General features: G+C 38.0%; 1 protein-coding gene and 1 long non-coding RNA gene across 2 annotated transcripts in view; one reads left to right on the forward strand and one right to left on the reverse strand.

Moving 5' to 3' along the window:
• Window positions 1-27,848, forward strand: part of COL19A1 (collagen type XIX alpha 1 chain) — a 354,142-nt gene that overhangs the window by 317,804 nt on the left and 8,490 nt on the right. Inside the window, exons 41-48 of the mRNA XM_047860196.1 lie at window positions 2,891-2,944; window positions 7,275-7,319; window positions 10,524-10,568; window positions 10,656-10,718; window positions 14,976-15,011; window positions 15,148-15,192; window positions 17,956-18,126; window positions 20,121-20,187. Of these exons, the coding sequence (XP_047716152.1) occupies window positions 2,891-2,944; window positions 7,275-7,319; window positions 10,524-10,568; window positions 10,656-10,718; window positions 14,976-15,011; window positions 15,148-15,192; window positions 17,956-18,126; window positions 20,121-20,187 (526 nt within the window). The remainder of the gene's footprint in view (window positions 1-2,890; window positions 2,945-7,274; window positions 7,320-10,523; window positions 10,569-10,655; window positions 10,719-14,975; window positions 15,012-15,147; window positions 15,193-17,955; window positions 18,127-20,120; window positions 20,188-27,848) is intronic.
• LOC125166321 (uncharacterized) lies at window positions 141-2,020 on the reverse strand. The gene is made up of 3 exons (XR_007152426.1): window positions 1,968-2,020; window positions 1,347-1,502; window positions 141-452 (listed from the first exon to the last, which is right to left on the reverse strand). It is a non-coding gene; the product is annotated as an uncharacterized LOC125166321 (long non-coding RNA).

The raw sequence follows: 27,848 nt of genomic DNA on the forward strand, positions 1-27,848 counted from the left end.
TTAACCCAGTGTTAGGTAGATTGTGGAAGAGAAATACTTACTGGAAAGGAATTCCTTAATATGTACCCAGCCTCTCCCTACCCCTCCCCCCAAAAAGAAAGGGACTGTGTGTTTGCTTTGAATGTCTTAGGCAGTTATTCTGTAGGAAATGCAGTATGCTGTCATAAACCTGCTTATTAGGTGTACCAGGAGGTTAACACTCAGCACGGGAAGAAGAGATCATGTCCCCAGCTACCCAGAGGGTAACAGTTGTTCTCAAGCATCCTTCTCAGCCATGGAGCATCATTCTGAAGGTTCTGCCAAATTTATTAGATTCCCTTTATTCCTTGGTAGTTTTTCCTCTCATGTTCTTCTCAAGCATATGTCCTTGAATATGTTCTCTCATATTGCACTTGTGTTAACATTTTAACCTTGATTTATACAGTATGCCTGAAAGTCAGATACGCCTGAAACTGAAATAAAGTTTTCAAATTATTTTCCATTGTCATGTGAAAAAAATTAAGTCCCTTTCATTACGATACAGTTTAGTAAAACTAGATGAGTAAATTTTAAAGACCACAAGAAGCATACAAGGTAATCTTTGCATATCTAAATATATTTTCAAAGGACATGCATTAAAGCACATATGTTTTGTTATTGGCCAATATATATTAAGAGCCAGTTTTACCTCTGAAAGCATAATTTCAATTTAGATAGTACCAGTTTCTGAACCCCAATAATGTAATTCAGAAGTTTCCTTTGTTTTCTTATTCATGTAGCCCCCCTTTTATCTGTTAACAATTTTTATGCTTTCACCAATCATATCCTCCACTCTAACTTCAGATTTCTTTTATCTTGTTGATAAAAGTTTCTTCCTGGTCTTTCCCTCTCCTACTGACTCACAGCCCCTCTGAATCATGTAGAGGCACCTAGACTTCACACTGACTTTTCTGGAATATTCTTTCAAGTTTTTCATTAATAATTGCATATCAAGGTCATAACATATTTTTAAAAGTATTATAATAAAGAATAAGTTATAATTCACTTGGATTGGAAAACAGGTAGCAACAAAAATATACACAGATTTGAGTAGACTTTGAAGGAATTAAGCTTCAAATTTCTTAGCTACAACAAAAGATAAAGGATAAAAACTGACTGAAGGATGTTCCTTGCTTTTAGAGATGTGATTTAAGTGGGTGAAGCAAAAAAAAGAAATCTGGAATATAATGAAATAAACACTGTGTAAACCCTCAGGTTTATCTTACATATACCCTTGAAATGATTCTTTGGGCCCGCTGTCACCACTACCATGCACCTCCCTTCATTTCACACCAGTTGTCCCCTACAGAGAAATAATACTTTCTTACCATAAAAATAAGCCAGGAATGGTAGAATTATAGGTCAGAGTAGAAAATGAAAAAGTCACTTGGCAGTGGGGGGTGGGGGGAGAGATTTATTCTTCGGCATCCTTCGTTTGCCATGATGGTAAATGTACACCACTGTTTCTAATCTTCTCAGTAAACCTTTATAGAAAAAAATTACCCTTAATTGAATTTATCTTCTGAGGTTCCCCATTTAATTCCTTTGGTATTTAATTTATAAGCAGCTTCAATTAAATATTTAATTATTAAGTACTTTCAAATAAATATTGATTGATTGGGTGACCACCTTCCTCTGTCCTAAGGACTGTTGAGAATGTAAACAAAGAGAATCAAAAAGCTCATTTCCTTTGTCAATAACCCAGGACCTCTTTTACAGAGCTTTATGCAGAATAGAATCTGAACATCTTTTTTTTTTTTTTTCGTCTGATTGACAGGTTACATATTAGTGGACCTTTAAAAAGATTTCTAAGGCATGAGAAGTATCAAGTCATCTGCCTGTTCATTAAGTATTCTGTAATAAGGACAGTATCATAAATAATAATGGAAGTTGGAGCCTTTGTCATATTTTGAAGCAGAGTAGAATTATGCATGCAAAAATATACTTACAGAGAATGAAAGCTCCTTTTCTATGTGATTATGTTGAAAGCATCCAGTGTCCTAAGAAAATATTTGCAGTTAACATTAATTCATTAACAAGGATGTATCAAACAACTACCTACTTTATCTCTCTTAATTTAAAAGCCTTAATGTTTATTTGCTCAAAGTTAGCAGTGTCCTTCACCTAACTTTTCTTTTTCTTTTTCAATATATGAAATTTATTGTCAAATTGGTTTCCATACAACACCCAGTGCTCATCCCAAAAGTAACTTTTCTAAATATATTCCTTGAGAACCTGCAGTCTCCAGTTGGCCTGGGACCATCCACTAGAATATGTAAAAGATTTGTTTTAATGGAAATGCTTACCTATCTTCTCCCAGTGACCCATGAGCTTGAGCTATAACTTTTAGAATCACCGGAGATGCTGCTTCTGGGCCACCCTCTGAAGCATTCACAATTCATGTCCTGCTGTGGAGAATACTGAAAGATGGTCAACTTTACTATCAGACCTTCATCTTCCTCTGCTCTTAAGGAGTTTAGCCATATTCTCTGGTCATCTAGCATCCCTGGGTACCTCACAAATAGGCAAACTTCATTAAAGCCCAGCCTTTCCTTTAATTCTTATTGAAATTGGCATTATCACTGACTAGAGGGATTCGTTCTAATTAGATTCTTAATCAGAATAAAAATAATTAATCAGAAATTATATTCATACTTCTCCAGGGACTAGCTTGATCCTCAAACTGTTGACAAACACCAAATGCAAGAATGCAGATGTTTGAAAATAGAGCATACAGATTACTTGCTAAATTGCTAATCCGTGTTTGAGGGGATACTTTTTTGGCAAACAAAAAAATCTTTGTGTTTGAAACCAATGCTTAAAAAACTTTATTGGTCATTGTTTCTGAATTTCCTATGTTCATATTTAACAGGGAGAACCTGGTGCAATGGGGTTGCCAGGACTAGAAGGATTTCCAGGTATAAAGGTAAGTACAGGGGTTAAAAATGTCACAGATTCAGCATTCAAAAATGTTTATTGAGCACCTCCTGTTGGATCAGGAACTGTTTTAGGTTTAGATACCTAAGAATACAAAACAGACAAAAATCTCTGCCTTCGAGGAACTTACTTTTTAGGAAGGGGATACAGAAACTAAAATAAACATAAATAAATAATAGATGTTGGTAAGTACTGTGGAAAGAAGGAGAAAGAAGAACCGGTTAAGGGGGCTCACGTGTGCTAAAGGAGAGGGGTCTGTAAGTAGGAGTCTGAGAAAGCAAGATCTGAGCAAAGACTTGAAAGCATGAGGGAGAGATAGCCAAGTCCCCTCAACCCTGAAAGAAGAATCTAGTGTATAGCATGGTGATGATAGGTAGTAATACTTTACCATCTACTTGAAATTTGCTAAGTGTTCTTACCACTACGTGAGGTGATAGCGATGTTAACTAGTTTAATTTTGGTGAATATTTTACAGTGTATGAATATATCAAATCATTAAGCTGCATACCATAAATGTATACAATTTTGTGAAACAGTAAATAGCAGGTCTAAATGCCCTGAGACGTGAGCATTGCTGCTACACCAAAGGAGACCAGGGGAATGAGGGAAAGAGAGAGTGGTAGATGAGGTCAGAGAGGTAGGGGTAGAAGTAAGGTGTAGCCAAGCCATGTGGTCACATAAGGCAATACTACTCAAAATGTAGCCAGAGAGGACCAGTGCCAGTCTGCAAATTCTGTTATAGATCCTGTGGCAAGGTAAGTATAGATTGAGAATAAGTATTTAAAAACTTGTCTAGCAATTTAACTTTGCTGTGATATTCAAACATGTTATCAGTAAATTCACCTTGGTTCAAGATGTATTAGAACATAGAGGCACCTGGGTGGCTCAGTCAGTTCAGGGTGATAGGCCTGCAGGTGGAAAGCGAGAGTGGAAGCAGGCAAGCCTATTAGAAGATTATTCCCATAGTACAGGTTGGCTCAGATCAAAGTAGAAATGGTGGAGATAGTGAGGAGTGGCTAGAATCTGGATATACTGGGAAGGTAGAACCAAATAAGAGGAGTCAAGGACGACTCCCAAGTTTTTTGACCTGAGAAACTGGCATGATGGGGAAGTCATCACCTGAAATGAGGAATAGGCAGAGGCTGTGTAGACAGGGTGAGGATGATCAGTATAATTTTGGACATGAGGTCAAATTTGGCAGTATCTATTAGAGAGAAAAATAGAAGTAGTGAGTAGGCAACACAATATGAAGGCATGGAGTTTGAAAAAGGAGTCAGTGGAGCATTCTGGGATATCTATATGCTTGGAACAACCAAGTTTAAAACCAGAAGACTTGATAAGATCACCAGGGGAATGACAGTAGATTTCATAAAAGAGGAAAGGACCAAGGATGAGCCCTGAGGCCTCCAATATAAAGGGATCAGGAAGAAAAGGAAGAATGACCAAGGGAAACTGAGATGAAATGACCAGGAGGTAGGAGGAAAACTAGGTGTCCTGAAAGCCAAGCGAAGATAATGTATCAAGGTAAAGGAAGTGATCACTTGTCTCAAACACTGCAAATAGGTGAAGTATGATGGGGATGGGGTCAAGTAGGATGGCCAAGTATTAACCATTGGATTTATCAGTATAGAGGTTTAGCAATAATAATTATTACTTCATTATTTTGGTAGGAGCAACTGTTGGATTTGAATAGATTTAAGAGAGAATAAGAAAAAAGAATTAGAGAAAGCAAATACAGTATAAACAATGATCAAGAAGTTTTGCTGTAAAGGAAAGCAAAGAAATGGGCTGGGGGCTGCTGGGGGAAGTAGGTTAAGGTTTTATAAAATGGATTTTAGGAATGGACCATAGAAATATCATAATAGTCATATGCTAAAGGAATAATCCAGTAGAAAGGGTCAGGGGAGTGATGATATAGGAGGAGAGCGGAGAATTTCTGGAATGACATTCTCAAATAGCTAAAATAAAATGGGAACTAATATATAAATAGAAGGTTTGGCTTCAGAGAGGAAATGAATAGTTGATCTATGGTAACAGGTGGAAAAAAGAGTATAGGGATACAGATGCTGATACATTGGAAGAAGAATTGGTTGGGGTCTGTAGAGTTCTATTCTGATTGATTAAATTTTCTAAGAGATGGAGGAAAAAGTTCACCATCTGAGAATGAAGTTGAGTGAGAAGAGGTTGGAGATTTAAGGAGAGGGTCTTCTAAGAGAAAAGGAGAGTCCAGGGACCACAGAGTATGCTGAGTCGGCAGCCCTAGGCCCTCCACCCTCCCCACTGAGGTTCATGGTCATAAACTGAAGTGAGACTAGTCAGGGAGATCTCGTCCAGCATGTACACTAGGGTAAAGACATAGATTTAAACAAGTTTCCAGTTTTGACAGGTGAGTACTAGAAGCGAGAATGGGGCAAGAGAGTCAGTCGTGTACAAAGGGAGTGATTATAGCAAGTGACCATAGAATTTAAACTAAATAATTAAGAGAGAGAGGCCATCTAGTGAGTTGATGAATAATGAAAAATCTGTTCAATGGATTCGCAGTCTTGGTGGCCATCAAAAGTTTGGGAGTCCAAGGTACTCAAGAGACTAGTTAAAACTATGGTGGTCCAATATCATAATTTATGAAATTGACATTATGGAGGGGTTACAGTTATTCTTACTGACAAAGCCTCAAATACAACGATGGAAATAAGAGGCAAGATGGTTAAAGGAGTGGTTCAAAGAACTGCTAGACCTCACTGTTGGGAGAACCATATTATCCAAGAGAAGGCCCTAATGTTAACCTTTTCAGATATACAAAAGTTTCCATTGAATGAAAAGTTCCAATTTATTCATTTCATGTGTAAAAATCCCATTGCTTAAAAGGAGCAGAGTGAATCTGACAAGAATTACCTGTTCATACTGTTTACCTACTATTCTATTAGTTCTTTTTCTATTTGACTATAGCTATGCTTTACATATTAAAGATATTACTTCTATCTCATATGTTAGGGTTTATATCCTAGTCAATCTGGCCTTTCATTTTCATGTTTAATCTCATTGTATATGTAAATATAACTTTTATGTAGTCAAATAGCAAATGATTTTCCTTTGTGGTTTCTTGTTTTGCTTTTATGCATTGAGTTCCTTTTATTTTTATTCTCAACCAAAATCAGGTAGTCACTTAGCATTTTCTTCTAGTTTTCTTGTACTTCATATTATTTTATTATTTACTCAATCTATATGGGATTTATATGGAGTATAACATAAGGAGAGGAATTAAACTTTTTTCAAGGAAACTATTCAAATTATTAGCACTATTTGTTGAATAATACATCTCCTTTACTAAAATCCTGTTATGGATGTTGGTCTATTTCTGAGGTTATGTAACATTTTTATATCACATTGATATACTGCTTAATCTTATGCCAATATTCCATTATTTTAATTGTTAAAGCTTTATTATATGTTTAAATATTGGTACTGCTAATCTCCTTATTGTTCTTCTTTTAATTTTTTTCTTTTATCTTTTCATTTATTCATTATCCCAAGTGAACTTTAATATCATCTGATCTAGCTGCAATTTCATAAGAATTGCATTAAATTTATAAATTAGTTTGGGTAGCAATGACACCTTTACAACATTGTCTTGCCCTCCAAGAACAAAACATATCTCTCCATTTAATCAAGTCTTCTTTTATGTCCCCGAGTGAAGTTATGAAGTTTTTTAATGTAGGTTCTGCTCAACAAAAATTGCCATTTTATTATCCCATATATAATCATTAGTACTTTTAGCATCGTCAGCTTTATCTGAAATACCACATTGCCTTTGGAAAAAGAGCTGAGTCACTCCACTGTTCAGAGCAATTCAGGAGATCTTCTAATGGCCTAATGAGAGAACTACAAAATTTCTTGTTCTAAATATTTTTATTCTAACCCTACATCCAATAAGGCAGGTATGGGGAAAACTTTTTAGAAGATATTCAGTGTGCTCTCTGTTTTAAATATTGATAATGGATTACTTTTGAATATGTGGAATGAAAATACTGTCTTGACTAATTTTAGCTGTATGTGTGGAGTCCTATTAAAAATAGGTAATAGAAATAACCTAAATGCTTATTTTCATTAAGATTCGTATTTGCTTTAGTTTTATGGAGGGGAACAAGTTTTAACAAATTCAGTTAGCTGCTCATTTTATTTTCCCATCTGATGATATTGATAATGCTTATCAATACCAAAGAAAAGTTTTACCAAATCCAAATGATTATTTGAACACTAATTTTGTAGGTAAAGATTCTATCGATATCATTATAAGTAGCAATTTTTTTTAATCCCAACAGGGAGATCGGGGCCCAGCAGGTCCCCCAGGAATAGCCGGAATATCGGTGAGTCCAGAGTATCTCATGTTATTTTCACAGGGAAGAAGTTCCATCTCCACAGCAAATCTATAGCTAGGGAGCCAAATGGCTGAGGAGCACATGGTACCTCCTACCTAATCTCCTACTGATCTCCTACCTAATCATGATATCTCCTGCCTAATCTCCATTAGGTTCTGGAAACATCCAGTTAAAAAAATAAAACCCCATTCATCCCTGTCCATCCTCAAGAATGCTCCTTTCCTTTTTGCATTTTTCTTATTTTTTGTCTTTTTCTTTTTCCTTCCCAACTCATGTAAACGGTGGGGAAGGCAATGCCCAGTTACTGGTGCCAATATGTTAGTACACAAAACCAAATTTGGGGAGCTTGTTTTGTTTCTGTGTTCTTGCCTCATTTAAGGTTTCTTGGCCCTGAAAAGGCAAAGTTCTTGTGCTCAGGCATGTACTTCAAGTTCTTCGTATTAAGCTACAATCTGCTTGAGTTTTCCCTAGGCCTGGTGTTATTAACAGATCTTTACTGCTGCTAATGTTTCCTCGTAAACTAGCCCTTCCAGCCTCTCAATCATTTTTGTTGCTCTCTGGTGTCAAATGTTTTAATCTTATCAAGGTCTTTTCAAATGAATAGGAAGTACTCCAGGAAAGGTTGAAAGCATTTCTCTGAGCCCTAGGGATCGCTCTGATCTTCATTCATGATGCTCTAATTAAAATTTTGTGGCCATGCTTTATGAATAAGAGCCCACTTACTGTTGCTCAGTGCCCCTGCAGGGTAGGCCCAGGGAAGGAAAGTCAATGGAAACTATGTACTTGAGTCATAAGAACACAGATAAGAAAGGGCCTTACCATCCCCACTTACAACCACTCATTGACACCTACTAAGAACAAACACCACCCAGAACATCCATCACTACCCACTGGCGCTCACCACCACCCACCACCTCTATCCTTTAAAAGGCCAGTGGCCACTCTGCTTTACTCTATTTAGTGGTTAAGTCTAATAACAAAAACTTAAAACCCATTCATACTCTGCAGAAAATCATCCTTTATAGAGGAGGAATCCCCTTATTTAGCTATTCTAGATCAAAGTAAATATTCATTAGTATGATTGAAAAGTAACATGAAAATATTTTCTTTAGCAAGCATGTCAGGATTTTTTATACAAGAAAGTATTGTTCCTAAAAGTAAATTCACACTTAATCCCATTCCTTCTCCTGTCCCCTAATCATGACTATTCCTAGCAACATATTTGGAATTCTGTTTCCAGAATTGCCCTGAGCCCCCTACAACCTGCCCCGCTTATATTCATACCCTGTTTTTGTTTACACGTGGTATCATGAAGCTTAGTTCCCACTGTATTCACCCAGGTATGACTAAAAGTTACTTCTGGCTATGACCCTAAATTACATATGTATATAAGGGGAAAAATATTGGCAACCAATGAAAGTATTGAAAAAGTGAGTGACAGGCTCAAAAGGCAATCCAAATGAAGACCTCCAAAGATATTTTTGAAGGATACAGCATGATTGAAATAAGGGGCTTGGCTGTCTAAAGATCCTATACATTTACTTAGAATGCAGTTTTCTTATCTCATAATTAAGAGGATTAACTGACAATTACAGAAATAAAGAAGGCATAGAGATTTACTCATTGCATGTATACAACTGTATAATTAAAAATGCAACTTATTTTTTTTATAGTGGATCTTACTATGATTCAAGAAATAAAATACTCAAAAGATTCTGGAGATAGTGGTGATGGTTACACAACAGTATAGATGTACTGAATTGTACACTTAAAAGTGATTAAGCTGGTAAATTTTATGTTATGTACATTTTACTACAAAAAAACAGATTTAAGGGGATTATTCATGTTGCAGCAGAGATGAAACCTGCCTACTCAGACTCATTATGATCACTCTGTTGAGTACCAAGGAGACCCAATCCTGCTCTTCCTAAGAAGAGATCAGTCTATCCCTTTCTAGTATATTCAAGTTCATCCAGAGATTTCACCTGGGCTTCTTTCTCCCGCTTCTTCCCAGGATGACATGTGGGTGTAGAGGAGGAAGTGTCTGTCAGTGCCGGCAGTGGGGGAAAGCCTCCACACAGCATGCTCTCCCCCAGGTCCTCTGAGCTCCACCTGACCTTTGGGGTTGCTGCTGCCTGCTATCAAGTTCCTAATCCCTTTGTGTCAGATCTCAAGGCCCAAGCACTCTACCCCTTGTGTTCTATGCCAAGACCATGCTGGACATTAGCCTTCTCAGCTGTAGCACATCCCCAATTCCGGCCCATGGGAGCTTCAGGAGTTCCATAGAACCTATGGAACCAGGGATGCTCTGTCAGGCCTTGTGTCTGCCTAGCTTCTACCACTCAGCCATATCTGTGCCTGTGACGAGGGCTCCTCCCAGAGTTCTAAACAGCAAGAGGAGAAAAAGGCCCTCCCTCTTTCAGATTCTCTACTGGGGAACCTACTAGTGTTTCTGCAGCCTCAGCCACATACCTACATCCCTTCGTTATTTATTTTTCTATCCATGTTAGGTCTAAGGGATAGGAGGTGGTTCCCTCTCAGAGCCAACATCTTTAAGTTTGGTCTGGGCACTTGGGTACTTCTCACTTCTAGTCTCTGCTGGACCATCTTCCTCCCTTTTTCCTCCCAGTGGTCTCCCTACCTAATGTTTCTCAATCGTTAGTCCTCAAAGCCATGTGTGTTGGAACAAATCAGTCTTGTCCTTTCCCTTTCAACCAAACATGGCTTTTCAAGCTGAACATGTGGTTTTTTTCAGGCTAGCCTACTATGAACTTAAAAATCCTCTTATAAAATGCAAAATCTAGGAAAGATTTCTTTGACTCTCTGTGCCCTCCCAACCACCAAAGTAAAGAAGAGCTGCTAGTCAATTAGGAACAAGATGGATTTTCACTAATGATGATACACTGGTTTAGTATTTTCAAAGATATTATCCTCCCCTCCTGCCCCTCTGCCATCCACACATAGGTACATTAGAGAACTGCATTCTAGTCTGTACCTTGGAGCCTCCAGAGTCAAGTATATGTCCCCACAGACTCTGTCCCATTAGGAATGCCATTGTAGTATAAAGAGCCACAGCCCTGGCTGCACATTAAATTCACAGGTGGTGGGGGGGGGAGGGTGGCGAGCAGGGGTAGTACATGGCATCATGCAATAATTTGGCTCCTAATGTTTCTCCTTGATTTGATTTCCCAGGGAAAACCTGGAGCCCCAGGGCCTCCCGGAGTTCCAGGGGAACCGGTGAGTTGCGAGCCACTTACTTAACTTACCTCATGTGGTTTTACAGTTTTTCTGAGCAATTAACATTTGTCTGTGACATGTCTATAGGGTGACAGAGGACCTGTTGGAGATACAGGTTTCCCTGGACCAGAAGGACCCTCAGGAAGGCCAGTAAGTACTTTTTACTATTTAAATTTTGCCATTCTGAGAACTATTCTAAGCACTGCCTGTTCGCCTATCTCCTCAGAAAATCTGACATTTGTTGTGTCTAAGGGAGTGTGACTCTCCCTTTTGGGGGTGTCCTAGCTCTCTCTGAAGTATCTTTATGTATTTAACGATGATGGGAAAAGTGAGATTTTGTTTTGTTTTGTCTTAAGTGTCAGGAAATTAGATTCATTATTTCTTAAGTCTGATGTTCTCAGAGTTAAAAAATAAAATGGCCTGTCACGTCCTAAAATATAAAGAAACTGAAGGCTTGCAGATATAACTCCTGGGTGCTAAGCTAAAAATCAATGTAGAAGCTGTTTTCTCAGATACCTTTCTTTATCTGTGGACCTTGTTCTTATACTTTCATAAATCATGCTTCTAAATATAGCATCCTTTAGTGTCCTAAAAGAGCTCTTGGTTACTGATATATATTGATGTAACGTTGTAATGATCATTCTTACTAATTCAGCTCAATTAAACATACTTTCATCCAGTCTCTGCTGTTTGCTAAGGATGTACTGGGCCATGAGGGAGGGGGCATAAAGATGAATGTCATCCATCCCACTCTCAAGTTTACTCTTTAGAGGTCACTGCTCCTTTTGCTTGTTTATTTGCCATGGTGTGTATGGGGAGGGAGTGCTATTAGGAGAAGGTGGGTACTGAAGGTGAACAAGCAGCACAGAGTTCGTGAGGCTGGTTTAGACCTTCTGGGTCTGAGCGTTCCCTGGCCACTATCTCCACAGAGAAGGCAATATGAAAATACAGGAAGCATATGCAATTTAGAGTCAGGAAGATATGGGTTTGAATTGTGACTCAAAGGGTTTTGTGAATCACTTAAGTAACATGACATGTGGTAAGCATTTCCAGTGCCTGGACACAGGAGGCACTCAATAAATAGTTTCAAACCCTGCCTCCCCCTTCACCTCTTATTACCAACTCCCTATCCCAGCCCCTGACCATTCCCTAAATGCTTTCCCAGGGGATTATGCAAACAGCAATTTGTTTATTCAGCAACTATTTCTTGAGGACCTATTAAAATGCTAGGCACTCATGGGTTTACATTCTAGTATATTTGTTTATTCAACAACTATTTCTTGAGCACCTACTAAAGGCTAGCAACTCATGGGTTTACATTCTAGTATAGGAACACAGACAACACACAAATAAATACACATGCACACACAATTTCAGGCAGAAAAAGCCCTAAGCAGGGTGAAGCACTGGAGTAGCATTTAAATAGAGCAGTTGAAAAAGGTATGCCATTTAAGCAAAGACCTGCATTAAGTGAGAGATCAAACCTTGGAGTGGTTGTGGGAGACATTGTTTCAAGGAAGAGAAATGGCCATCGAGGAGTGAGGCTGGTGTGTTGAAAGAACAGCAAAAGGCATGAAGCCATGCACTAAGCTAAACAAGAGTGGGAAAGATACCAAGAGAGAAGCAGGTGGTGTCCAGGCCATGAGGAACTTCTAACCCATGAATGGAGTTTGGATTTCATTTGAAGTATGATGGAAGCCCATTGAAGCATTTGTAGTGGGGAAGGAAAATGACTGGAGTACATTTTAAAGTTATCACTCTGACTACTGTGTGAAGAGCAGACTATAGGGAGCAGGATGGAAGAAAACAAGAGTCAGGAAGCATGCCATAATCTCCATGGGAAATTATGATGGTGAGAACAGGAAGATGATGAGGAGTAAGGTAGTTTAGGAGGTATATTGAGGGGAGAGTCTGCAAACTCACTGATGGACCAGATGTGGAGTGTGAGGGAGAGACAAGTCAAAGCTGTGGTGTGGGGTCTGAGCAGCCATGTCACAGTGGTACTTTTGATGAAATGGAAAAGACTGGAAATGGGTGGGTTTGGGAGGGAAAACCAAGAATTCTCTGTTGTGGACACATTCAATTTAGAGCACTTGTAGACACCCAAGTGGAAATGTCGAGTAAAGGTAGATATATGCATCTTGAATTAATGGAGAGGTTAGACTGGAGAGATTCATCTGGGTATTTAAACCTGAGACTGGATGAAATGGAGTGACTACAGATCAGAAGGGAAGAGAGTACTTCAAGTGTTAGGAAAAGAACCCAGCAAAAAGACTGAGAAGGTACAGCCAGTGAGATAGGAAGAAAACCAGGTGAATGAGGTTTCCTAGATGTCAAGGGAACTAAGTATTTTAAGACAGAGAAATGATAAACATATAGATCAGTAATGTGAGAGCTGGCAGTTCTCCCCTGGATTTAGAAATGTGGAGGTCCTCAGTAGGAGAGGTGACAGCATGCTAATATCTTGGTAAGAGTGATCCAGTTGAGAGGGGAAGTTTTGATGATACCATATGGGTGGAAATAACTTTGAGTAGAGGGAGAAGACTGGTATTCCACTCAGAAGTGAAAATTGGTTTTTACAAGGAACAGGGACAGTTCTTCTTTCTTAACAGGAAGAGGGAGGCAGGCAGAAGTTGGTGTATAAGTAAATGTAGGTTAGTGGATCTTGTGGAGGGAAGGAAGGTGAGGTGGTTCTCTCCTATTTATTTTCTCAGTGGAAGAAGAGTCACGGTCATCAGTTGAGTGTGAGGGTGGTAATGCTAGAGATTTGAAGACACAGCACAATCTGTGAGGGAGTACTTTGGGAGAGAAGGAAAGGGAGTCACATCAGGAAATACAGGATAGCCTGGTAATACAGAGGGCCTACCTGCAATCTGCCATCATACATTTCGATTGGAGCAAGTGGGCAAGGTTATGTGTTTTCTTCAACCAGTCAGCTGCTCCAATGTGGACATGTGTAGACACAAAGCTGGTTATACCCAAGGATGGAGTTCTTCCAGATAAGTGAGTTGAGGGAGGGAAAAGCATATATGTACGGGTTATTCAAAAAAATCTCTGAAAGCAGTACTCACCTAGGGAAAGTTAATAACACCTTTATATACAAAGGAGAACACATATGATAGTCTTTGATGAATTACAAGAGACAAAACAAAAACAAAAAAAGACCATAGGTTTATTTCTTTTCTTACACAGTTACCAAAAGCATGAATTACATTTTTACACTAGATTTATCTTCTTTTATTCAAGTGACACAGTTGTTGTCTTTTTCACATCCTCTCCTTAATCCACTTTATTTTTGTTGCTTATGTTTCTGGATGTAATAAATTCTGTGAACCATACACTTCAGGTAACATGTTCTTGGTTAAAGTACTCTAGATAATTCCCAGAATGCCTCAGAAAGGTTGGAGACTGGTTGGGTTATCAGCTGCGACAGACTTTAGTGTAATTTACAACAGTGAAAACATATGGTTGTCTGCAGTTCCGTCCTCACAGAATTTATTCCAGCACAGTAAAACTCCCCCAGGCTTTTCAGAGAAGCATGTCCATGCAATTGCCCGCTGGCTAAGAAATCATTTTCCTCACCTTGATCTCTCTCTTCAAACCAAATCTCAAAACACATCTGCTGTTGGACTCTAGGTATTTGATTTGACCCCAAGTGCTTTTCCTTCTTACATCTCCCAGCCAGTAGTTCTCTCAGTCTTATACGTCTCTGAGCAGGGGGCTTTATTTTCACCTCCAGAACTGCCTTGTAAAGTTCGGGAAACTTCCAGTTTACTAAGAAAAAGCCAATATTTAACACTCTGAAAAACCATGGTTACAGATTTCTTACTTTTCTTTCATATTCTCCAACTGAAAAATAACAAATCATTCTCTGGCTGACAGTTTATTTCATAGTAGGATCATGCTCTGGCCATATTATGAAATTTCCCCAGCAGCAACTGAGACCATTTACTGAGAATGACTCTCTGTGCTGGAAAATTGTTAGAGGGTAACAATAAATGCTGCACACGAGCCACTCAACGCCATGGGACATCTTAGTGTTCAGAATGTACCTAATAGAATAAGTAAGGAAAATAACCCTGTGGACTATTTACAGTGAACTAGGCATTTTCTGTTATTTCACCAAGTCCTTAGTTTTGAGGCCATTATTTTATCCTCACTTTATAAGTAAAAAAGATGATGCTTTTAAGGTTAAGTAAATTGCCTGAAGTAAATAGAACTTAGCAGTAACAGAGTCAGAATTTGAACTCATGGCTGTCTATCAACATTGTCTTCTGTTTCACCATACTGCCTCACCAAAATATCAGAAATATGGTGATTAAGTCCTTGAAGCTTTACCCTTTAATTGTCTTTAACTATGTCTATTAATGTAGAATTAGAAATATTGATCATCTTTTGTCTTTATAGGGAATAAATGGAAAAGATGGATTACCAGGTGCTCAGGTATGGAAAATACCACTTAAAAGAAGTGTTCTAATGTAAAACTTCATCCACAGTACCTGCCAGAATACTTGGCTGAGCAGGCTGAGGAAAAATCTTGACAAGCAGTGATTTTTTAGTGTTGACATTTGTTTTTCAGGGTATCATGGGTAAACCTGGAGATAGAGGCCCCAAAGGAGAACGTGTATGTATATTACTATTCTCATCATTATTTAAGCCTGTCTGCTGCAACTGTCTCATCATTTGAGTTACACAATATGTGTTCAGATTCCTACAAGTGCCCCAATATGAAAAGGCTAGGGTGTATGTGATCCAAGATCTCTTCGAGCCCTAATATAGGCCAATTAAAGGACGCAGAAGCAGGCCACATGGCAGGTACACTAACAAGGATGACCTTTATTCAGAACTAAGTCTAACCTGCTATTCCAGTTTGGAAAGCTTTTATCTTCCTGTGTCAGACACATATTCCTGCTATAACCATCACTCATTTTCTTTTTAACTAGACTAAGATTTCTCAGCCTTAGCACTGTTGATGTTTGGAGGCAAATAACTCTTTCCTGTAAGTGTCCATCCTGGGCATTGTAGGATGGTAAGCGGTCTCCCTGGCTTCTATCCACTAGACATAGTACTGCCACCTTCCCACCAATTGCTACAACCAAAATGTCTCCAGACATCACCAAATGCCTTCTGGGGACCAGAGTTGCCCTAGTTGAGAATGCCTGACCTCTTTGAACACTAAGTCAAATAAGGGGGGTGGTGTGAGGAGGTAGAGAGATGGGAAGCAGAACTAGTAGAGTTGGAGTCATCCCATTGCCAAGATTACTCAAGCATTTATTCACTGGCATTCCAGTGTGTGTACATGTGTGTTTGTGTACAGGTGTCTAAATTACCCATTTTTACTTATTATTACACACAATCCATGATAACTGAAGGACATATGAAAACAGAGATAATATAAAGGAAAAAAGTCAATCATATCCCACCACATGGAGATAAGCATTCTTGATCTTGGACAAGCACTATTTTGAACATATTTTTATCTCTTATATGTAATATACACATATACCTAATGTATCAATACAAGTAATATATGTTTTCCCAAAAGTGTGTTCATACTGTTTTATAAATGACTTTTTTTACCTAACACCTGATAGATAATATATAACAGCCATCTTTCCAACCCAGTAAATATACATGTAACTTTTAGTCAATGTGTGTTATTCCACTGTTTGTACATACGTTATTTCACTTTCCCAGTCTCCTTTTCCTGAATATATAGGTTCTTGCTACTTTCCATAATAATAAACATCACTGCAATGAACATCTTTGTGCCTAAATTATAAAACAGTTTTAATATGTTGAAGACTGACTGTTTTGCACATGATCAGAGTATTAATCAAAGTGTGCTAATGTTTCTTTTACTTATTTATTTTTTAATTTTACTCATCTCAGGTATTTCCCCAAAATGTGAGTTGATATACTTGTATGCAGATAAGTTTTTGTAACTAAGACAGTAGCATTGAAATTAGATCTGTCCACTTTTTCTTCTTTCTACATCTCTTCATTCCATGATCAGATAGTTTACTGTAATTGTTCATTTGTTTACATTATTTTTTAAATCAAGAGAAATGGAGTGTGACCTTTGCACAGTAGTCACAAATAAAAGAATAACGCAGTGAAATACAGGGCAGCCTCAATGTACCACTCCATCATATTTGGTGTGATCATCACCTCCTGGCATTGTGGAACTGAATATTGGAAATATCTGTAACTGAAACACGTGCTATGATACATATATACACCTCTCTCCCTCTTCTCCCCCCTTATCCTCTCATGCACAAACCCATACAGTAGCAGACACCTTACTGGATAAAAGTCAGCATTAAATAAACTTCTTATCACAGTCGGGCACACCTAGTATTATCTTATACCTAATTTACTATGGCACTTTACTCAGTGAATTCTCTTATAGTTCATTTATGTTATTAAGTATATGATCTTAATCACCACCCCGAGCACCTGCTTTGAACCCTTTCAAAGGCTCTCCTTTTTCATCTTACGAGTTTTAGGACACAGCATGCATGCATGTGTGCATGCACATGCACGCAGACACACATTGTAAAACACAAATAAAGAAACTAACCCACAGAATCTAATAAAGATTCTAATATTAAAGGTAAAGAAGAAACACAGGAGAAAGCAAAGAAGAAGAAGAAGAAGGAGAAGAAGGAGAAGAAGGAGAAGAAGAAGAAGAAGAAGAAGAAGAAGAAGAAGAAGAAGAAGAAGAAGAAGAAGAAGAAGAAAGAAGAAAGAGAAGGAGAAAAGCACATGGGAGAGATTCTGAGTGTCCTGAAGTTTTACTTGTTGTAAAATCCCGATGATGAAATCCTCTTGGCCATCTTTTTTTATTATTGCCAAGGAGACCCAGGCCTGAAGTGACAGCTGCTGTTGACTTTCTTTTTTTTTTTAATTTCTTTTAATCTTTATTTATTTTTGAGAGAGAGACAGAGTGCAAGTGGGTCAGGAACAAAGAGAGAGGGAGACAAAGAATCTGAAGCAGGCTCCAGGCTCTGAGCTGTCAGCACAGCTGACATGGGGCTCGAACTCATGAACCATGAATTCATGACCTGAGCTGAAGTCGGATGCTCAAGCGACTGAACCACCCAGGCAACCCACCGCTGTTGACTTTCAAAAGTGTCATCATTCTAGACTGGCAACCAAGTGCAACTAACATTGTCACTAACTTTTTATTGAGTGCTTTCAATGTACAAGCATTGTTCTAAGTACTTGACTTGACTCCATCACCCTGCACTTTATGGGAGAAGAAACTAGGGCACAGAGGGCTTAATTCACTTGTCCAAGGTCCCCCAGCTAGTAAGTGCCAGGATGAATCCAGGATCCTTGCTCTTAACCACAGCTAATGTGTTATTAACTTTTTCCTCAACAGGGTGATCAGGGAATTCCAGGAGACAGAGGCCCACAAGGTGAACAGGGAAAACCAGGCCTTCCAGGCATGAAGGGAGCCATAGGTCCTGTGGGGCCACCAGGAAACAAGGGCTCCACGGGATCCCCCGGGCACCAAGGCCCTCCCGGCAATCCAGGCATCCCAGGTACCCCGGTGAGTAGTGCCAAGAGCTCCAGGAGCTCCTGGCTAGTATTGACCACGTATCCCTTTTACAATGAAAACATGCATAATTTGTTTGTTTGTTTGCTTGTTTATTTATTTATTTATTTAGCTATTTAAAAAAAATTTTTTTAATTCAAGTTAGTTAACATATAGTGTAGAATTGGTTTCAGGAGTAGAACCCAGAGATTCAACTCTTACATATAACACCCAGTGCTCATCCCAGCAAGTGCCCTCCTTAATGCCCATCACCCATATAGCCCATCCACCCATTCTCCTCCCCTCCAGTAACCCTCAGTTTGTTCTCTGTATTTAAGGGTCTCTTATGGTTTGCCTCCCTCTCTGTTTTTATCTTATTTTCCTTGTAAAAGAAATAAAATTAATCTAAAGTTGTCTCCACAAGGGTAGCAATAGCTGTCATTTATTTCAGGTTATGTACCAGATCCTCCACTAAGTACTTACTATACATTAACTTAGTAGATCCTCACAGCTAGGAAGATTGGTGCCCTGTCTGTCCCACTTTTACAAATGCAAAAACTGAGTTGACTTGTTCAGGGTCACAGTTATTTCATGGGTTAGACCCAGGTCTGACTGACTCCAAAGCCATGCTCTTAAATACTATGACAATGTCTCCTTACACTACACAGATAACATAGGTCTGTTTTACATTAAAACTCTATTTGTTGCCTATGAGAACAACAAACCTACCCTGAATGATACTTTAAAGTGGAAGACAGGCCAAGAAGGAGTGTTTGGTTAAGAAAGCCCATGTTATTATTAATATCCTCAGGAGGTGTGGTGGATGGCCATTCACAGAGGAACTTAATCAGAAGACATCCTTGTCAGGGAGAAAGGAGAGTCCTGAAGTGAGGGCAGGGAGTTAAGGACATGCTGTCCTCAAATGATTAGCCAATACCAGGTGGAGGGCCAATTAGGCATTCCCACAATATTCAGACTCTTTATTTTTATCCATTCTCCCTAAGCTCTACTTGAATAAAGCCTGTATAATGAGCTCTCTGTGCTGTGTCAGTAATTGGTAGTAGATGCATTAATTCAGGTTCGTATGTCCCATATACAATGAAAATAAAATATTGAAATAGAGCATTTTTGGACCTATTCTGTCCTACAGAAATCATCACTTTATGAGCCCATCACATTGTCTTTAATGTCACACATATACCTCTGGATAATAACCACTAAAAAAAAAAAAAAAAAAAGAAGAAGAGTAATAAAATACTTTGAAATCCTAACCATCATGAAAAATAATAGCTCTCTTTTAAAAATATCAGGATACCACCGTAAAATATTACTATTATAAATGTTAGATTCTTTGCCAAATTCATGGAGCTTCATTTGTTGAGGGGATAAAACTCAACTGACATCATTTACCTACTTCCCTTTCTCATGTCCCATATTTTTATTAAAAAAAGAAAATTGCTTAACACAAATACGCCTACAAAGTGTGAATGACAGAAGAAACTGTACCATAAAATGAGTAAAACTTAGTTTTATTCCATGAATAAAACACTTTAAAAAATAATCCAGTATACTTGGGAGTTCTCTTCCTGTGGAGACACATAGTATCAGTTAGATAGTGACTTTACCAGTTTCCAGGGATTGGTTAGAAGTTAAATTGTGCCCGGGATATTAATGTCATGATAACATTGTTCAAATTCTGTAACTTCAGAAGATGAAGTAATAGGAAATGTCTTTCCTTATCATATGAAACCATGCTTCTCCATTTAATAAGAAATATGTTCGAATCACTGGTTATGATTCCAGGCCACAGCTTTTAAAGCAATTAAGCACTTCAATTCTTTCGAGCATTTGATCAAAACAAAGATATTTATTGCCTATAGTCAGTTGCCAAAAGCATTTTGCTTGATGAACATATCTCTATAGAAGTTTCAAGTATGCACACCAACCCGGTATTTCTATTCTTTACTCACTTGTGCTATGCTCTAACAGACCTTTCCCCCCTTTTTTAGGCTGATGCGGTTTCATTTGAAGAAATAAAGAAATACATTAATCAAGAGGTTCTAAGGATTTTTGAAGGTTAGATTTGCTTAATAAACATTTCTGAATTTTTTACCAATTACTACTTCCCATCCACTGTGGGGGATCCCTTCAGCACGCTCTCAAAGATGGCCGTGCAACACCAATGTGAAGAGGCAACCTATTAAATGATGGATCACCTCTGTCTGATAGAAAATTCTGCCTTACGCTAAGTTAAATTTGCCTCTCTGTAACTTCCTCTCATCATTCCTGGTCTTTTAAACAGCACAGGTAAAGTATCTTCCTCTATTCACATGACAGCCCCTACAGTATTTTTCCATATCCATGGTACCTCTCCTTACTTTTCTATGGTGTAAGTGTAGTTAGCTCCTCCACCATCATCACCCTGGAGAAACACTTAATTTTTAAATGACCGTTATTCACCCAGGAGTATTTTGACCAAGGCAGAGTACAGTGTGTTTTGATCTAGACCCCGGATCGGCAAACTATGGCCCACCAGCCAAATTCACCTGCCACCTGTTTTTGTGTGGCCCACAAGCTGACAATGGTGTTTACTTTTTGGGTGGGGAGGTGGGTAGGGAGTACATTTTTAAACGTTTTTTTTTTTTAAATCCAAAGAGTATTTCATGACATGTGATAATGATCTGAAATTCAAATTTGTTTCTATAAATAAAGTTTTATTGGAACACAGTCAGGCTCATTCTTTCATGAATTTTTTCTGGCTGTTTTCATGCTACAAAAGCAGAATTGACTAGGTATGATAGGGATTGGATAGCTTGAAATGCCTTAGATATTTGACCCTTTGCAGAGAAAGTTTTCTAACCCTTGATATAGACACTTCAATAATGCTGCCTAAGATAGCATTCCTTTAAAAAAAAAAGCCTTAATCAATTTTGAATTTTCAATTAATTAGTAACTCTGGATCTTCTTTATACAAACTTTTTAAGTTTAGGTGTTTTTCATTGTATACTGTGTCCATTTTTAAAATCTAAGTTTGTGATTTTGTGTTTCTTCCTATTACATTTCAAATGGTTTGTGACTACACATTGTCACAAACGGAAGATATCTTGTGCGATGTTGTCTTACTGTAGCGCAGGTTGGCTGAGCCTCATACCTTTGTGTTATCTCCAAATTTTATAAGCATGTCGTCATTCATCTGTAGATAGAAATGTGGAAAGAGTCAAGAGTCAAGGGTCAGGGCTTTCTTAATGCCATTGCATTCCTCCTGTTCACTTGTAAATTCCATTTTATTGTTTTACTGAGCTCTGAATCCATGTTTTTCTAAAATCCACTCTACATTTTCTTTATCTGTTCACAAGATTTCACATGACTTTGTCAAATGACTTGCTAAACTCATGATCACTCTCCTCAACTGTGAGCTTAATAAAATGAGGAATTCTTGTTTTTAAAAAATGAATCCACATTGGCTCTCATGGTCCCTGCTCCTTTTGCAAAGCATCCTTTCTTTGCTAAGCTAAATATATATTACTGAATTTTGCAAAGAATAAGATCACCAAATGCCTCGAGCTCACTATAAGTCTTTCTACTGCAACCATGGAATTAGCTATTCTACAAGAAGCTTTGATTATTTCCAGCAGTAATTAGTATTAGAGACCAAAATCTTGGTACTTGAGTGAACATTATCTTATTTCTGATGAGCACTAGAGATAGAGCAGAATAACACAGGGACTTTAGCTGCTTCAATGACAAAATAGGGAAAAAATGGATTTTTAAAGGTAATTCATGCTGTTGATTTCAATTTACATTGATCTCTACTAAGCATCTTTACCATGCTCTGACATGATAGGTCACTAATACTATTGTATGCTGGGGGTTTTTTATTATTTTGAGCTACCAGTTTTCTCTTTATAATTTTAATGTTGCCCTTAAATTTAGAAATCCTTTTTTATTGCTTTTCTTTTTTTGATCCTTGAACCTAGCATCATGAAAAAGCCTCCAAAATTTGCAGTACAAACATTCCCTCTCAACAAGCATTCCTCAAGCATCAACTGTCTGAAAAAGAAAAAAGCATCTTAAGGTTTCCAGGGAAACATTGAAAAATATAGAGGCATAGACAGGACCAGCTAATTTGTAGGACTCAATGCAGAATAAAAATGTAGGTGCCCTTATTCAAAAATGGTTATGAATTATAAGAGAGCCACAGCTGGACACTATTCCAAGTGTAGGTGAGCAAGGGGACCCTGTGTGACTGCACAGATGGCATGTCCTTGTACCCAGCCCTGGACACAGGACCTCTAGGATCCAGATAGCATCCACACATTTAGTAGACATGATCACAGAAAGAAAATGCAAACAAATACGTATGTGAATTGTGATCTAAAATTCTCCTTTAACTCTTAATTTCCATGGGCTCTAATGTCAATTATGTTTTATCTCAGGCAGCTTTAATATGGAACTTCAGTTTCCTAAAAGACTTTAGATTTAGTTTAAGATGTGGAAGGTGTTCATTTTGCATGACCAGTGGACACTGGATAAAGGCATGGCCCCTGGTAGCCTGCCCCATGCATTCAGCAGACCAGACATGCTCCTTCCACCCACAGAAAGTTTCATGCTGCCCACTTTCAGGCCATTGTGGGGTTACTCCTGTGAAGGACTGGCCTTCTGAGGAGAGAGATCAGGAGAATTGGGACACTCTCTCTCTACCTTGGGGCAGGTTGATGTGGCTTGCACTTTCTTCTAAGTCTGTGATCTCCCCCTTTGCTGTCCTGCCCCAACTTCCCGTCAGCATCACTCCCTGCCTTCCAGTAAGCTAAGTAAGAGTGCTGAGTGTCCTCCAAGTCTCCTCTAACTTCTGCCCCATCTCTCCTACCACCTCCCTCAGTCTCTCTCAGCCTGGCTAGGTCCCTCTGAAGTCATACATCTTGGCCTCTAAACCATATTCTTAGGTGGCCCACAAGGAGACTTTTTCCCAAGACTCGTAGACTTTGAGACTCCAAATATCGCTCTTCTCCCTTTATCTCTGTTGGTACCAGTCCAGCACGACTTTCTTCCAAACAAAGTTGTGTCTAAAACCCAGGATTTGGTTACTTAGCACTTTAGTTCATTTGTCCCAAGATTATTCCAGTTCAGTCCATTTAACTTTCCACTTGGAAGTCACTTTTCCATGGCTTCTGAATACCATTTACAAAAAGAAGAAAAAAATACAACTCCATTTTCACAAATCATAGAGCTCCAGGGTCACATTTCTCTCCCTTTCAGAAAGCTTTCTCTATAAAAGCAAAGACTAATCTTCACATGTTACAACAGTTACTGTTAAGCAGCATGCATCTGCCTCCCTCTTAGTCCTTTCACAAGACAGTGGGCTCAGTGGCAGCTAGCGTTTGTCTCTTCCCCATTCACCCCTGCACATCTACAGCCTCAGGGGCAATTCCCTCTCTGCCCAGAAAGTCATAGACTGTCTCTGGGAGCTCAAGGGAGTCCTCCAGAGATCCTGCTCTCCCACTTTATAATCCTGTCAGTAGAGGACCACACTGGAGCCTCTAGTGAAGCCTAGACCAAAACCCAAAACTTGGGCTCTCCTCATGGAGCTTTCTATCTCCCTTCAGAGATTCCCAGGTGGCCCCCTCCCACAGACCTCACACTTTGGGCTATTCCCCAGGCCACCAAGCCCTCCTGCAGCCTCCTGATGCCCCAACTTAAACCTACCCATGGTGTTTTCCTACCAACCCCAAGCCCAGGTTTCTGGTGAATCATGACACACAAATATATGCCCAATCTAAAATCAGATTCAATTCCCTATGGCAAATCCTTTTGCAAATAAGATGACAGCACAGAGTGGAGGAAGATGCTGTGTGTCTCAACTTAGCTTTTTTTTTTGGCTTTATGAGGGCTTTGCAGCTACCCACACAAATTAGGATCTTGTCAGATATGAGAAACTTTATTCCTACTATGACACCACCCTGTTATACTTGGGCATTTACATCAACACACAGGAAGAATTTGCCTACCTGTGCAGGAATGTGCACACACATCTGGCTCTCTTGGTTTGTATTTCTACGTCCAAATCCAATATCCAGGAAAGCCCCTTTACCTATGTTTTCTCCATTTTCCAAGTATTTATTTCCTAGATATGTGTGTGCATAGGTATGAATATGTATTAATCCTGTTCTGTTTCAAGTGTAACATCTTCTCGTGCATCTCAACAAGTAAGATCCTAATTTATATATGTGTATGTATATACATCCTATAGATATACACATCATCTGATAGATACACATCTTGAAAATATAAATATATCTTTTTAAATATTTTCCACAGCATAGTCTCTATATCTCTCAATTTGCTTCTTTCCACTTCCTTGTTTGGGTCTGCTGTTCAGCTTATAAGATTTCCTTAGTGCCAGTAATCCTTGGTTGTCTGCTTATACAAAAGAGTACATTCTGAAACCCTAATTGAAAGTTATAAGTGAATGGTGGGGCTTGCCAACCATGAGCCTCACTGTAGGATAGCCTAACTGAGCTTTTTAATTGAGAGACCTTCTATTTCATTGTTTTTAAGTCTTTCCTCTTAGCCCAGCTGGATTCCCCAGAGGAAATATTTCCATTTCCTGCCTGGCTGTCAGCATTTGGAGAGCAAAGTAGAAGAATAAGGGTAGGACCTAAGCACTGAGCATATAAATGCTCATTTATTCTTCTTGTTTTCAGTTACCTTCAGCTTTTTCCTAAGTTTGAGAAGGAACAACTACCTAGCTGTATAGAGAAAGGAATTTCTAAGACTACTTCTTAAACAGGCTTTCAGCTAATTCTTATTTTAGTTCTCCCTCCTTTACCGCACCTTCAGATGTAACTTGTGTTGCCAATTCTTGAGCCTCTTAAGGATTTTGTGATTTAAAACAGGTTGTTTCTCAGTTTCTAGCATAAAGATTTGGTTTTCTTGAGTCCGCTAAGGCATCTGTCACTCAGCTATCTAGTTCTCAGCGTCACTTCCTGATGCCTCCAAAATTTTGTTGTGCTGTCTTCTTTCATATTCTCCCCATTCTTGTGCTTTTACATCTTTAAAAATTGCCTTCCTATTGCTTTACAGGGATTCACGTGCATGTGTTTGTGTTTCATCCACTGTTTTTACCCACAATAACATTTCAATGCAACATGCTTCCAAAAGTAGCAAAGGATTAGGCCAGAAATAAATGTAGCAGTAACAACCTTTGGGTTATGATGAACCACAAAATGAATATGAATCCACCAAATGATACTGTGGAACTAACAGTTAAAATGAAACTAGAAAGTAATTATTTAAGATATGAAAGGAAATTACTCTCCTGATATTTTTTGCCCCTTAGGATAAAACCGTATCTAATTTTGGTTTCCACATTTAAAAGAAGTATGGAAAAGCCCTGAAATAGTAAAGCCAAAAAGTGATTTACAAAACAGATTACCAAGTCTATGAGTAAAAGTTATTTAACCTGAAGGCTAAGAGGTAACAATCTGATCAAGTAGATGACTGATTTCCCAAGGGAAATACTCATTAACTACTTTCTGTTTTTATAATAGAATTACAAAAGAAAGTAAGTTGAAGCTGTACAAGAAAATGGGCAATTAAACATTTGAGTAGGCATCAGAAAAAAACGATGAATTTCTGTTTCAAAATATTTACAGACTCTGTCTGTGAAATAGAAGGTAGACATGGGCCAGATGACGTCTGAATGACCCTTCACTCTCCCCATAATATAGTTTACCAACACATTAATATTAATGTCTGCATTATGTTGATGAGCCCATTCTTTGAGGAAGGCAAGTCATCGGTCTTTGTTAGAGTGACTGCTGTAGGTTTGCATTGGCAGATAGAATATGTGTTTGGTTTACATAAGCTCCTATCTGAATTCTTCAATTTCCTGCCTCGTTAGAAAGCATACCCAAAAACAGTTTAATTGAACAAAGATCACTGAAAACAGAAGAAAGGCAATTAAGAATACAGGTCTTAACAATTTATTTAGAGGCTCAAAAACATATTATTTTAAATTATAGGGCATTAGGATAAGGTTCAGAAGAAGTAATTATCATTTTGCTAAATGACTATTTCTTAGTGTATCTTAAAGCTAGATAATTCACAGCTAGAAGTAACTATTTAAAAGAATTCTGTTTTACTAAAAATATTAAAAACCACCTAAAGCAAATTACTTGTAAATTCAATTCAGACATTAAAGAGGAAAAAAACTAGTACTGTGAATATTTGTGTTTAGACATTGAAGGTATTCAAGGAGATATGTCTCAAATTAAGAAAAATTGTACTGATGGGGCACCTGGGTAGCTCAGTTGGTTAAGTGTCCAACTTCGGCTCAGGTCATGATCTCATAGTTTTTAATCTAGTTATGTTTTTAATCTAGTTATGCTTATATTCTATATGTTAAATGTGAGATATATAAAACATAAACAAACCAAGCAAATTTAAATAAAGAATCCAATGATAGATTGTATTTATAATGGGCTTTGGATTAATTTGCATTAATGATTTCACTAGAATTAATTTCTAAGGTAGTAAAATATTGACTATGGTTTTGAGGAAAAACTGAACTGGACAATGGCCTATGTGGGATTTATAACTAAGAAGTCAATAATAATAAGTGCAATCTTGGAATGATCATTCAAAAACGCAATTCTGAGAAGGAATGTCTTAAAATACAGAACAAGTTTTAGTCATAAAATAAAGTTTATCAGCAAATAATCTTTATAGCATATGGGGCTTATAAAACATGAATAGTAGTTGGTATAGATTGAGACTCTCTTTCAGGCTTTCTTTGGGATTCCTGAACAAGAGCACTTAATGCAGAAAGTATAAAATACCCAATACAGGGCTCTGCTTACAGAGGATGTTTAATTAATGTAATTAATGATTTGTCTTGTTTAGGAATTTATTTTAGAGTGAAAATTCTTATTTATATTTTTGCATTTCCATTTTCTTTGAACTTCCTCAGTTTCCAGATCCTTTCAATTTCATGAGTTATTGGTACTCTGATGTTCTGTAACAACTCACTTTTATGCAAAGCATTACTGACTTATTAATAAGTGTCTAAGTATAGTATTAATAATTGCATGACACCTGTGCCACCCATAATGATACTTCCATTATAGGAAGTACTCACCTACTTCCTAAGGTGACTGAACTCACCTTATAGAAGCCCCTTTAATCAGTCCTCACTTCCCTCTCTGGATTCTTCCTTTAGGACCTAGATCAGCAGTGTTCACTCACCAAACAGTTCCAGGAAGTTTGGTGAATGAACAAAAGGGCAAATGACAATATGTCCCTTGGGAAGGCAGCATTGCTTTTTGGGGAAGTATTCAATTCATAAAGGTCACATCACTCAACACCTACAAAAGATTGTTATTTTTATTGACATTTCTAAATGTTCTGGATAATTTGTCAACCTCTCATAACTTGTGTGTCTTAGTTTCAGTGTTTTCTTCAGGTTCACAGAAATGTATGGAAACTTTTTATTATTTTTACTCTGTCTACAAATGGAATTTAGTGAGACCATGCTCATCTGTACCTTTTTTTCCCTTGGCCCAATTAGCATACTCCCTACTAAAATCATGACTGAATAATGGGACTAACTGGAAATCAAACCAGAAAAAAAAGGATAATATTGAGGGTATATAATAGACATTTTTTTAAGAGGCAAATTTTAGTTGTTAACAAAGTACAATATTTTCCCAGTATAGAAATTAAACAGTGAAATCATAGTG

This window comes from Prionailurus viverrinus, chromosome B2, assembly GCF_022837055.1.
Source record: "Prionailurus viverrinus isolate Anna chromosome B2, UM_Priviv_1.0, whole genome shotgun sequence".
NCBI classification, from domain to species: domain Eukaryota; kingdom Metazoa; phylum Chordata; class Mammalia; order Carnivora; family Felidae; genus Prionailurus; species Prionailurus viverrinus.